This window comes from Sinocyclocheilus anshuiensis, unplaced genomic scaffold, assembly GCF_001515605.1.
Source record: "Sinocyclocheilus anshuiensis isolate Anshui unplaced genomic scaffold, SAMN03320099.WGS_v1.1 scaffold122, whole genome shotgun sequence".
Lineage (NCBI taxonomy): Eukaryota > Metazoa > Chordata > Actinopteri > Cypriniformes > Cyprinidae > Sinocyclocheilus > Sinocyclocheilus anshuiensis.
The window spans coordinates 1,527,869-1,541,830 of NW_015544153.1; the positions used below are offsets into that span (position 1 = coordinate 1,527,869).

The window sequence follows — 13,962 nt, forward strand, 5'->3', positions numbered from 1 at the left end:
TATTAACACAAAAAAAAGTTTACTTCGCCACCTACTGGCCCACGATGTAATCTAAAGAAAGAATCAGTGAACCATTCGGATTCAAAAGGTTCGAGTCACTTTAGTGAATCAAATGTCCAGACTCTGTCGAAGAAAAAGGGATGCTGGTTCTTGTAGTCCTTTATAATAGCTCTGGTTAGAGATGTGAGAGTTACCCTAAGACAGTGTGTAAAATATTACTATTAAAATATGTATTATGAAAATTCTAAATTCCAAATCCAATGCTTATTAAGTTAATTTACATTTTAATTGCAAATGGATGAAAAAAACTGGCATCTTATTAAACTCTTCCGGGTTGCGTCCACGTTCCGTGTTACGTTGGACAGTATGGCTGAAGAAAACAGATCGCTGGATATTTGGCCAGAAATTGAAAAGGCAGAAAAGGAGAATAGGCGTGAGCTGGTGCTCCAGGGTTCAGCAGTTGACAAAAAGATCCAGAGCAGCGGCGGACTTCACGCGCGACTTTATTCCCTTTCGCTCCTAAACTACCTGGAGATCAGTCAATGTCCCAGTTTACATGAGATCCACGAGAACATCAGACATCTGTCTCATCTACAGAGTCTGATCCTCTGCAGGAACAAGCTCACTGCAGTCCCAAAAAGCATTGGCGATCTGAAGGCGATCAAAGTCCTGGATTTGTCTGTCAACCAGCTGCAGGCTTTGCCCGAGGAGATCTGTGCACTGAGCGAACTCAACACTTTAAATGTCAGCTGCAACAGCATCACAGCTCTGCCGGATGGTCTGAGCAAGTGTGTGAAGCTCGCCAGCATCAACGTGTCCAAAAATGCACTCTCGCGGCTCCCAGATGACTTATGGTGCTCCAACCTGGAGCTCCTCAGCACCATCATTGCATCAGAAAACGCGATAGAGGAGCTGAGCAGTGAGGTTCATAACCTGCCTGCGCTGAAGGTGCGTTTCATGACAAAATCTAATAGTGAAATCCACCTGAATTTATACTGTATTTGAATTGAATATGTGCAATGGTTCAATTAATACAAACTTTCATTACCTTTTAAAGTCATTCCGAGGAGTGGTGTTGATGTATTATGTACTCACAATTTATTTTTATTAGTAGTACTATATTCTAATGATTGTAGGTGGTATACTATGTATTTAAATAAAATATTATTATTATTATTATTATTATTAGTATGTGGAAATATTTAAATCTGTTTTTTGTAATGTAATTTTTTTAATTAAATAATAAAAATGTATAAATAAAAAATAATTTATAATTTAAAAATTTGAATTAGAGAAGCATTTCTCTAATGGAAGCATTTCTTTATTTCTGTCAGACTTTTAGAGCATTATAACTTAAGTACAGTGATTAAATATCAGTTATAATAGTTGTGATTTTTAAAAGTAATTCTAAAGATTGTAGGTGGTGTATTATGTACTTAAAGTATTATACAATTTTTTATTATTATTATTATTTGAGAATGTTTTAATAGTTTTTAATGTGATTTTTATGCTGATAATAGGCCTATAATTAACTAATGCTTTTTTATGCTGAAAAATTATTATTATTATTATTAAATTAGAAAGAATTGCTAAATGGAAGCATTACACTATTGGTCTCAGACCTTTGGACCTTTTTGAATTTAATAAGTACAATGGTTCAATAAATATACATTTGAATCAGTTGTGGGTTGTTTTAAGTAATTCTAAAGATTGTATGTGGTGTATTATGTACTTAAAATATAGTTGTTAAAGTGTATTTTATCACTGTGATATATAATACACCACTTACAATATTTAGAATTACTTTTTCAAATCATAACTGATTGATTGAAATACAGGACATCACTTTATATTAATATGCATTAATAATATTTCAGAAGCCTTCCAGCATTTTCTCATGCATCTCACTCTCTGCCATCTCAGGTTTTGGATCTCTCCAGCAACAAGCTTCAGGAGCTTCCATCTGAGTTGGCCGACTGCCCCAAGCTGAAAGAGACCAATTTTAAAGGGAACAAGCTGAAGGACAAGAGGCTTGAGAAGATGGTGAACGGCTGCCAAACCAAATCAGTCCTAGACTACCTGAGGGCAGGGGGGAGGGGGAAAGGGAAAGGCAAGCAACAGGATGGAGAGGTGAGCGAGAAGCTTGACTGTGGCCGTAACATCTCAAAGAAGAAAGGCGGTGCAAAGCAGAAAGGCAAAAAAGAGGCAGAGGATGTGGATGAACTTAATTGGATGGTTGTGAGAGTTCTGCATGTATCCAAAGCACCCACGGCTGTTACAGTCAAAGTTTCTGCAGGCGTCAAGGATGTCCGGCCATACATTGTGTGCTGCATTGTAAAAGGCATGAACCTCAGACAAGGAAATGCTCTCAAGCGATTTCTAGTTGCTCAGGTGACACAAGTTTCAGCAAATATCTCAGCCATCAAAACTCTTGTGCTCTGTCTTTTTAAACTGATTTTATATAAGCTTATATAAATGTCAGAGTATTCTGTCTGCAGACCAAACTACACGATGAGATTTGTGCCAAAAGGACAACGGCAACCATCGCAACTCATGACCTGGGCTTGCTGAAGGTTCCTCTGTTGTATGATGCCAGGCCACGAGATACACTGAAGGTATGGGAGGAGGTTTCTCAAATATTATGGTTTATATATATACTTAGTATTCTTTTTATAATAAATCCTCAATTCAACACAGTTAAAAAGTCTTGCTCTTTCACAGTCATAATTGTCCCTGTAGTTTATTACGTAACTCATCAATCAGAGCATCTCTACAAGTTGCATAACAGACAAACAATGCAGAACGATGAATATTTAATAACCGTTGTTGATACAGTTTTTATGAATGAGGGGAATCTGGTTTTAAAGCCACCAGCTGACTAATGACACAGAGAAGTCCCATAATCCTCAGATTTTAATAATGAATGAACAGTCCTTTTTCTCGCTGTTGTTTCTTTTGTGTTGACAGTGAATTCGGCACCTCTCTAAGAGGCCACAGGCAGTAGGACAATAGGATGTGTTACATTGCTTCATTCTCATAATTGATGGTTTCGTTTATACACCAGAGAACAGGCTTAAGCAATAAGCGAAGATATGTTTTATGCTATATATTGTGAATATAGTGACAGAAAACCTTCAGCTGACTATACTAACGATATATCCTATCAATAATAATAATAATAATTTCCTTGAGCGCTTTATTGTGTTAATAAAAAAAAGACACAAATTTTCAATAAAATATTGCCGCCACATGAAAACATACCTACTGCAGAGTAATATATATATTTGTTTTATAACGAAAAATTGATCATATTTTCAATGTGTGTAGATAGTTCCTCTGGGTCGTAAGGAGATGAGGGCAGCTGAACTGCTGGAGCTGCTTCAACAGGAAGCAGATGAACTGAGAAAACAGAAAAAACGACAGAACGTTTCAGGACTCCACAAGTAAGACAATGCACATTAAATACCTGATTATATAATATTAGTAGTGGTAAATATTATAATGACTTATCTACAGTATAGTTTGGAAATGTGGAGGGCACAATCTGTCAAGCAAATGAATAGTTTTGTGCAAAACATATTAATCTAACATCATTTCCAATGCAAATGGGCTATGTCATGCCCTCTAATAGCAAAGTTTACTATCTACGCCCTTTTTAAGTGATCTGAAAAATATGCCTCGTTTGTCAGACACCTATCATGTTGTTGTGGGTAATTGGTGTAATTTCATCCATGTAATTGCACTGACTGCACAGAACACTAAGTACAAATACTGAACTGTGACACAGATCATTAATTCATTATTCAGTGTTTCATGGACGTATTCCCAACTTTTAATTCTTCAACCCAGATACCTTCAACTCCTTGATGGGAAAGATCTTTACCCCTGCTTGGTTGATGCAGAGGATCATGTGGTCTCGTTCCCACCAATCACAAACAGCGAGAGGACAAAGGTAATCTATGCAAATTAAGTGAAGTATGCAGAGGTTATTTCAGGTCTTGATGATGAAGGTGGATGGCATAATCAACTTGACTGATTTTATGGCTTTATATGTTTTTTTTTTAATGACGTTTATTTTTTCTTTATCCAGAAGGACACTGAAAGCATGTCATGACAAAAATAAAATACAATATTGAAGCATGTGAAGCAGTAATTTCATATTCATACATTCTTGTTAATGCATGTTTATTTTATTTATTAATTTTTTCACATTTAAAAGAGAAAAATTACTATGACAATTTTTAATAATTATTTTATTTTTATTATTATTATTTTATAATTATTCCTGTTATTATAATTATTATTATTTTTGCCAAACATGCAAACAATCTGTCTCTGCAGATAAAGAGGTCCACACAAGAGCTGTTTTTAGAGGTGACGAGCTCCACCAGTCTGCAGATCTGTAAAGATGTCATGGACGCACTGATAATAGTAAGATATTACTAGTGTTTTGTTTTATTTACATATATTACATTTTTTTATATATATATTTTAAAATATATTTAATTTTGCATTTTGTATTTATTTACTTATGAATCAAATATAAATTGTATGACATATCACAACTAAATCATTCCTTTATCAATATCAATCCAGCAGTATCTGTACTAGAGATGGGTAGGATTGTCAATTTTTTGTTTTTGTATGTTTGTTTTTGGCTGGTTTTTGATTTCATGTTGATTTGTACTAGTATTGCTATGCTGTAAATAATATATAATATTTTATGTGAGCTATCTGACTTACTCTACAGTGAGGGCACTGATTTGAGTCTGCGCTGTAAGAGTGCAGGATTGGATTAGCGCTGTTATGCTATTTGACTGCTTTTGAACGCTGATACCTTTGTGGAAGAAATGAGCTCATCTTTCTACACACACACACACACACACACACACACACACACACATACACACATTTGGTGTACAGTGTCTCGGAGGCATTGCACCATCACATAATACAAGTGCAATTCAAGAGCCCCTGACTGCTGCTGATTTTATTAGTCAAGTTGTTTGTTTGGTTTAATTAATGCTCCTAATTTATAGCAAAAAGGTTTTTTTTTTAATCCTATTTTTGCAATTAGAAAAAAAGTACCTGGTGTGATGGAAAACCGTGAAATGTGACAAGGAAGATAAAACCGAGGAAATGGCTTAGATTGCAGCTGTGAGATTTTCTCCGTGATACAAATGACCTGTCCCACTTTCACGCATTCTTCTTTTACGACAGCTCAGATAACAACTACTAAATATTTTACTATAAAAGACAATCTGAATAATCAGTGCTATTAAATAGTTATCAAGCTGGGTCATTGCATTCAGTTTATCAGCATTCGTTAGCAATTATGCTATTACTAAGTACCAAGACTATTGAAATGCATTTGTTTTCACATAGTTACCCTCATCCAAAGGCATTTATACAAGCTTTTTACTTCATTGTGGTTAGTAGCTTTTATCAAGCTATGAATGTTCACAGTGAAAAACAGCATCCATGTTTATTAATACATTTTCTCTAACTATTCTTGTTTCTATTTCAGAAAATGGCAGAGCTTAATAAATTAACCTTTGATGTAAAGGAGGATGTGGGCTCGGATGAAGAGACGGATGTGATTTCAGATCATCCCGCAGAGGACCCGGCCTCCCCTGAGCTGACCGTAGTACAAGTGAAGGTAGTGGACGTAGATGGAAACCTTAAAGTGGTCTACCCATCAAAAACTGACCTGATGTCTGACGTCAGCAATCTAACAGTCATCCGATAACAAAATTCAACTGTTGGTTTTCTGTCTAATTTTGTAATGCATTTACCTCACTAGTTTTCTCTGTTATCAAATTAAAACGGCTATTAAAACATTAATTCAAATATTGGATTCAGTGGTCCTCATTTACACTCCTGCCTTTTGTATGGAAACCCGTTTCCACCTTAGTTTAAAAAAAATATTTTATGACTTTTGAATATCTCACAAAGTGATTTTAGACACTTTTTCCGTTATACTTCTGAATTTCATTGCATTTTATGAAATAAAATGATATACTGTGAATATTATACCTTGTCCGAGATTTTGTGTTTATGGAACACATCTGTACTTCTAATATAATTAATATTTAGTTACTTTGTCCTAGTCAGTAAAATAAACTTCACCTTTTTCGTAGACTTCCCCTGTTTTGCTGAATCTCTCCATTGGGTGAGCTATAGAATTATACAGTCAAATCACGTTTATACCCTTGAGCAAGGTTTTTCATCTCGGGTTGACTCTGGATGGAAATCGTCTGCATCATCAAAACTAGTAGTTTAGTAGTTCATAATTCAGTTTATAGTAAGTTTAGGTTAGCATTAACTATTTCTAAAATGCACATCTTCAGACATTTTTAGTGAAGTGACAGTAGCATTGTTTGCATCCTGTGTTCGTTTGTGCCTGTCGAGCACATGAATGCTCCGGGTTTGGTTACAGATCAGATGACTGGCCGACTCCGGAAATGTAAAGAGGAGGAGAGTAAGTCTGGAGCTGTCTATAAGAGATGCAAGCAGGACACTGTCTCTCAGGGACAGTCCATCATGCTACATGACATTGACAGTTGTCCATTTTGCGCTTATTAAAAAGTTATGAAAATGACCCAGAGGAATGACATTTGGGACCACAGGACAAGATGGAAGAATGGCTCTAACAAAACTCTTAACATTCAGGAGAATTTCCATATGCTTGAGACTTCCAGACCATCTGTGCCCATCTGTCTGGAGTTGATTGGAACAAAGGGATCCTACCATTTATCATCAGGGTGGAAACTGGCTGGAAATGGTAAAGATCAAACCTTCAAACCTCGGAATGTTTTAATGCCGAAGGGGAATGATGGCAGGACTTTGGCAAAGAGTAGCTCGCTGCCTCCAATATACAGCCCAAGATTATCCAACAATTTCATGTCTAGTACAAAAACCTGTGTGCCAAGCTGGGGAGTAGAATGTCAGGAGAAGAAAACCAATATTTTGTCCACCAGCACAAGGATGGACAAGGCATTGCTCAGCAGGCAAAAGCAGGGATGTCAGATGATCTGCAATGGACTGGCTGTTTTTAATGACAGGCTGCAGGTTCAAGACCTGAGACAGGACAGCTTGAAGATCTCTGATGCATCAGCAGGGCAGCCACAGGATGGACTTCTGGATGTAGAGCCCAGGAACGTCAGTGCCAAAAACAGAGAAGTGATGACAGAAAGGATGAAGGATTCCACGAGTGTATCTAAGGACAGACCTGCGCAGCCATTCTCTGATTCAGCTATTGAGATGGGAAATGAAAATCAAATGATGGACAATCAGGAGGACGAGTATTATACTAACCAAAGGATCACAGCATGGATTGTCAAAGTAAATGCAAGCTTGTTTTCTCCATCAAAAGATGAGATTATTGACCAAATACTAGAAGAGCAGGATGTGGATACTATTAAAATCATCTATGACCAGGACTGATGTCAAATGTAATGGTAATTGTAAACCGTGTAAAATAATGTTCAGCTTTAGTTAATGCATTAGGTGTTGTGTTCATTCATGCCACACTGCCATTCCAAATTTTGGGTTGGTAAGATTTTTTAATGTTTTAAAAGTCCCTTACACCAAGGCTACATTTATTTATACAAATACAGCAAAAACAGTAATATTGTGGCATATTATTACAATTTAAAATAACTTTTCTATTTTAATATATATAAAAAATATAATTTATTCTTGTGATGAATTTTCAGCAGCCATTACTTCAATCTTCAGTGTAACATGATCCTTCAGAAATTATTCAAGTATGTTGATTTGGTGCTCAAGAAACATTTGATATTATTATCAAAGATTAATAAAAGCTGCTGTAAAAGTGTTCCTTGTTAGTTCGTGATAATGCATTAACTAAAGCTAAAAACCTATTTGTAAAGGGTTTACTGTAAATTTTTATAACTTCATAATTGTAGTTTTGCTATAATAGCAAATTATAGGCTATGTGTTGTAATCGCTAATGCACTTCTGGATATGAGATTGTCACTGACATTCAAATATAAGATCAAATAAAATCTGGTCTGCTTTTAATTGAAGTATTTTATTTGTTAACATTTAAGTGGTTAAGATACTAAGTTAAAATAAATGTAATATATTTGTCTGTGTACATTTTAAAACATATTTTATACATGTTGGTACTATAATAAATAGCAAAAAACAAGGTATTTCTTTGATGGACATAATGTTTCATATAACAGCCAGTTCCTTCAAATAGTGTCCTTGTCAGCATCGGTGAACCTAGTGTCCTGTGATGTATCCAACAATGTAACTTCCATCACGGTCAAAGATGCTGTCCCTTTCATCACAATGCCCAGCCGCCCGGTGCACAGTCTGTTATAGAGACTATATGGGTACAGACATGACTGACATGAGTTATTTGATTTACTCCAATAATAACTTATGAATATTTGCTTTTAAACTGTTTATTTTTCAGTTATATGAAATATATAGAGTAGATTCTCCCCCAATGAGTCTGGACTGTGAATGCAGCACTTGCATGTTCATGTTGTCTTCATTCCAGCGGTTGTATTGAACACTGGCCTCACTCGATTCCATTTCCCTCCAGCTCTCTGCTCCTCAGTCTGCTACAAAGCCAACACCAATAAAAAGGAGGAACTACTTGCAAATTATTTCAACAAAAGCTTATCCTGCTACTTGTCACTCCAAGAAAGTGTCTTTTGCAGAGCTTAGTAACAGAAAAGGCTATATACTTTCCGGTTATGTCTTAGAAAGTGAATCATTCGGCAGTTCAGTACTCCATAATAAAGGAAAGTTAATGAATAAGATAAAGCAGTTAGTGACTGAAGTCCAGTGTACATAGTATATACAGCTGCTAGATTTTGTATTCATATTCAATATTTCACTCTTAAATTGTTAAAGTTGTTTTTCCCAATTAAGTTTGTACTGCATCACAATAATGTAGTATGTTACAATTAAATAAGGTATAGATTAAATGATTATTATGATGATTTTCTAGCTTTATTTGCAAATCTGTCACGAATCAAAGCATAATTTGAATACTTACAGTTCTCAGGACATCAGCTGGTAAATCAATCAAATACTTGGTCTCTGACACTGCTTAAGTATGTCATTTCTAAAGAGCAGCGGGTCCATGAGTTCAGGTAAACCTTTGCTTACAGCCTGTCATAAATGAAATCCCTGAACTACCTGCTGTGCTGGTTAAATAAAAATAAACTGCTTGTCAGGTTCCCTGAGTTAAGTGGGCTTAGTATTACTAAGTATGAATAAATAAATATTTCACAAACAGCTTTAAATAAATAAATAATCAAATGAGATTTTATGAAATATCTGGAGAAATGGACACACGTCAGTTAACAGCCAGTTAGTGTCGTTCCTTGATGTTAATTGTCTATATTTCTCACCTGCCAGTTGTAGTTTGCTCAGAAAGGTGTCATTTATTTTGCACCAAAATAAGTTATTTCACCTGTTGTCATTCAGTTTATTTGAGATCTTTTGTCTTACTACCAACTTACTTACTGCATATAATTAGATGCAAAATTCAGACCATTGTTCTGTTCCATTTTGTAAGTTAAAAGTGACATTATGCTTTGTTGTTGCATTCCTCCACTCCGGGAGGTGGCAGCAGACATATAGCCACATAAGGCTGCTGTTCTCCTACAGATTACAGAAGAAAATCAAACGTATTATTTAGTATTGCAGATATACACGGATGGATCTAAAGACCCAGGGACTGGAAGAACAGCAGCTGCAATATATATACCTAACTTCAATATCAAAATTGCTAGAAGAGTTTCTGATCATGTATCTGTATATACTTCTGAATTATTAGCTATATGTCTTGCACTGCAGTGGGTTGAAGAGGTCCAGCCTAATACAGTTGTGGTGTGTACAGATTCAATGGCGGCTCTGACAAGTTTACGGAGTGGAAAATCAGAAGCACGACAGGACATATTATATGAAATTCTACAGAGTATTTATAGGATAAGGCAGTTAAGGTTATTGGTTTATTTTCTTTGGGTGCCGGCTCATGTTGGAGTAGAGGGGAACGAGAGAGTTGATCAGCTTGCAAAGAAGACCCTGGAACAACCACAAGTTGAATTCCAATTTACAATAAATAAAACTGAAATAAAGAGATTGATATATATATAGAAGTTGAAAAGAAATGGCAAAAAATGTGGGAAAATGAAAGAAATGGGAGGCATTTATTTAAGATCCAGGAGCGTGTTGCTAAAGAGAGGGTAAGTTATGGAAATAGAAGGAAGGAGGTTATCTTATCTAGATTGAGAATAGGACATGTAGCATTAAATAACAGTTTGCACATAATAGGGAAACATGAAACAGGCAATTGTGATAAATGTGGATTACCAGAAACAGTTGAGCATGTTCTTTTAATATGTATAGCGTATGAAAGGGAAAGACATCAGATGTTCCAAGAACTGGAACTGATGGGAATTAATAGTATATCTCTAAAGACACTATTAGGTTATGGGGTAATGCAATCAAGAATATATGGAGAATTGTTTAAGTATTTAAAAAAGACAAGATTAATGGAAAGAGTTTGAAGTTAGAGTTATATTAATGTTATTATTATTATTATTATTTTCTTTTATATATAATAGTTGAATAATTCATAGCTCAACCGTGTACGTTTCACACTCCAGATCAGTAGGTGGCGGACATGCACCTTTAACGTTGGTTTGCCAATCCGCCAAAAAACTCGAGAAGAAGATTACGGAAGAAAAGTGTAAACATCCTTAGAGGGGGGATAGCCTACTGTGTTGTTTTATTAAGTGTTTGTTTATATACTGTTTATCCGTGGATGACAGACATTTCCCAATAATCGGACTGAGTGTATTATAGTATTATTTTTTTTCGTAGAGAACGTTTAAAAAAAAAAAAATCTGAATACAACACTACCACACGTATTCTGGAGCAACCAAGCATGATCGCTGATGGTTTATAAGCGAGACGCTCCTTTTTTCGTTAAAAGTCGTTAAAATCTATTTTTGGCTACTTCACTATGGCCACTCTGACGAGACAGGACCTTAATTTTGGGCAGGGTAACTTTCAGACTTTGTTAATGTAGTGCACTGTACAGCTTTCAAATAACGCCTTTATGAGTATTCTGATTATATTGGTCATTTGCAGTTGTTGCTGACATTCTGTGTGAGTTTTTGGAAGTGGCCATTCACCTCATTCTCTATGTCAGAGATGTTTATCCATCTGGTATCTTTCAGAAAAGGAAGAAGTACAACGTACCTGTGCAGGTAATGTTTTTAAGATTGATGTTAACACTGTAATGCAGCAGTAACATAATGCATTACTGCTTGGCTTATTCATCATGGAGCGGGGAAAGAGAAATAGAGCGAAAATGTTGTTGAAGTTCCTGTATTTAGGAGCCGAAAGGTAGTGTTGAATGGAAGTGATGATTTAAACACTTATATTTACTGTCTTTGACAGATGTCATGCCATCCAGATTTAAATCAGTACATTCAAGACACGCTGCATTGTGTCAAGCCACTGATAGAGAAGGTAAGGTTTTTATTTCATATTCGATGAATGTACATATTTGAAATAAAAACAGGCTGAACAATATAATAACATTCGTTTCCATCTCTACTATGCAGAATGAGGCTGAGAAGGTTGTAGTGGTGATCATGGATAAAGAGCACCGTCCAGTGGAGAGATTTGTATTTGAGATCTCACAGCCTCCACTGCTGTCCATCAGGTGAGTGACAGTGGGTTCAGAGTTGTTAAATCAAGGTTAAAGTTGTGCATCTTTCTCATATGTGTGTGTTGGGTTTGCTGTGTCAGCTCAGAGACTCTGCTGTCTCATGTGGAGCAGCTGCTGAGAGCGATTATCCTAAAGATCAGTGTGTGTGACGCTGTTCTAGACAACAATCCTCCAGGTAGGAGCTCAGCTTTTACATAATTACTGATCTAAAATAGCCCTGATAATGACCTCTTATTTATTAAACAAAGTTTGAATAGATTTACATTTAAAATGTGCATTTTCTTTTACTCTGCAGGATGCACATTCACAGTGCTTGTTCACACCAGGGAAGCTGCCACAAGAAACATGGAGAAAGTTCAGGTCATCAAGGTGTGCTGAAACAGTTGTATATTTTAAACCTTTTAATTGTCTTTAATTGTAAAAGTGAACTTGCTGGAGATCCTGAGAAACCAAAACTTTTTCTCAAACTTTATTCAAAAATACAACCTACATGCAAACCGGGTGTGAAGTCTTTTGTGATTATTTTTGTTGTTTTCAAGCTTCATGAACTTTTGGCTAGATAATATGCACTAACTCACTGCTGAGTCTAGGATTTCATTTCTTGTATTCATGTTGTTCTTTCACTAAAGGAATATTTCACCAAAAAAATAAAATTCTGTCATTATTTACTCACTCTCATGGCATTCCAAACCCGTATGACTTACATTCTTCTATAGAACGTAAAAGATATTTTGAGCTGTACCATTGTATTCTTTGTCCATATAATAGAAGAACTGTTTGGTGACCAGAATTCTTTGAAATATCTTTTGCGTTCTGTAAAACAAGAAAATGCATTCAAGTTTCAAACTACACGAGGGTGATTAAAGGATTCATTTTTGCGTTAACTATCCCTTTAAATTTCTAATCTCTGCAGATTCTTGTCTTATTTATTTACAGGATTTTCCATGGATTGTAGCAGATGAGCAGGAAGTTCACATGGAAGAGGCAAAACTCATTCCTCTAAAAACAATGACTTCTGATATTCTCAAGGTGAGACAACTACAGTGTGTCAGATTTCATTGCTTCCACCAAATCACAAAATGTTAATTCTCAAATCATCATACATGATCATTAAGTTTGATACAAACCTGTTCAGGCAGCCCAAGTACTGGTGTCAGTAAAGTGAAAGAGGAACGAACTAAATGCTAACACATTCTGACATTCATGTTACTTATTTCACTCACATTGTTGTGCTAATTGTATTATTTGTCATTTGAAAAAATAAAGAATTTCCCTAGTGGACTTTAGGACCCCACTGTGTCTGAAATCTTTAAAATAAGTATTTCAGAATCACAGGCAGGGCACCATATTCTCCTTTTTGGGTCAGAGCAACCATGCTGACCACACCAACAGAACACAGTGTTCTTGTAAAAGTAAAACCGGGATTAACAAGTTCATGTTGTTTTTTCCTATCCTGTAAACAGATGCAGCTCTATGTAGAAGAAAAAACACAGAAAACTTGATGCTCTGCAAGTGGATCATATGAAAGCAGCTGCAGGGGTGTAACACAGGAAACAGGAACTGATTTTTTTTTAAAGTGAAAACAGACTTGTTTACATATTGCGGTTTGGTAACATGAAGTATATTGAGCTGGACTGTGCATCTTGTTAAGTAAGTAGAATTAATGTTTATCAGAATGTCTTGTGCCTCTATTTCATTTTTAGCACTTGGTTGCTTAAGATCTGTCATTGTGCTGAAACTGTGTTTAATTTTTTTAAACAGTTTTGTAATCTTTCACTGCCTCTGCTTACCTCTGTCATGACTCCAGATGCTTGTTCACAAAGTGTTTACAATGTGGTTGGGAGCACACAAAGTTTAAAAGATTAAAGTTTTGAAACTGCTTTTACATTAGATTAAATTTATGATCGTTTGTCTCTAACCTGTTATTGTGAAATTTCATACCGATTATTACCTAACATAATAGAAATGCTGTGTACACGTTACGTACTGTAAATTATCCAAACATCCAAGGGCACACATAACAGCCATTAAGGACAACACCAGACAAAGAACCAGGGAAAACACGGGTTTAAATACACAAGTCAACAAGGCTAACAAGGGGGTGGAGCTAATAAATGACTGGTAACAAACAAAGGTATACTCAATACCAAGTGCGCAAAGTTCGGACTTGAGCCCTTGGTAGTTCAAACTTGGCAGACTCCAACCACTGTCTAAAAAACAAAGATCTGTTT

General features: G+C 35.8%; 2 protein-coding genes and 1 pseudogene across 2 annotated transcripts; 2 read left to right on the forward strand and 1 right to left on the reverse strand.

Annotated features, from left to right (window-relative positions):
* Nucleotides 1–344: 344 nt before the first annotated feature.
* On the forward strand, nucleotides 345–5,903 carry LOC107695285 (leucine-rich repeat-containing protein 47). Its single transcript, XM_016495123.1, has 7 exons — nucleotides 345–948; nucleotides 1,924–2,391; nucleotides 2,499–2,615; nucleotides 3,328–3,443; nucleotides 3,850–3,952; nucleotides 4,342–4,431; nucleotides 5,528–5,903. The coding sequence occupies exons 1-7, from the start codon at nucleotides 367–369 to the stop codon at nucleotides 5,747–5,749; spliced, it is 1,698 nt and encodes a 565-aa protein (XP_016350609.1). The 5' UTR covers nucleotides 345–366; the 3' UTR covers nucleotides 5,750–5,903.
* Nucleotides 5,904–8,238: 2,335 nt separating this feature from the next.
* On the reverse strand, nucleotides 8,239–8,584 carry LOC107695242 (small integral membrane protein 1-like; annotated as a pseudogene).
* Nucleotides 8,585–10,706: 2,122 nt separating this feature from the next.
* On the forward strand, nucleotides 10,707–13,649 carry mad2l2 (mitotic arrest deficient 2 like 2). The gene is made up of 8 exons (XM_016495142.1): nucleotides 10,707–11,057; nucleotides 11,146–11,264; nucleotides 11,458–11,529; nucleotides 11,625–11,725; nucleotides 11,812–11,906; nucleotides 12,027–12,100; nucleotides 12,668–12,760; nucleotides 13,195–13,649. The coding sequence occupies exons 1-8, from the start codon at nucleotides 11,018–11,020 to the stop codon at nucleotides 13,231–13,233; spliced, it is 633 nt and encodes a 210-aa protein (XP_016350628.1). The 5' UTR covers nucleotides 10,707–11,017; the 3' UTR covers nucleotides 13,234–13,649.
* The last annotated feature ends 313 nt before the right edge of the window (nucleotides 13,650–13,962 follow it).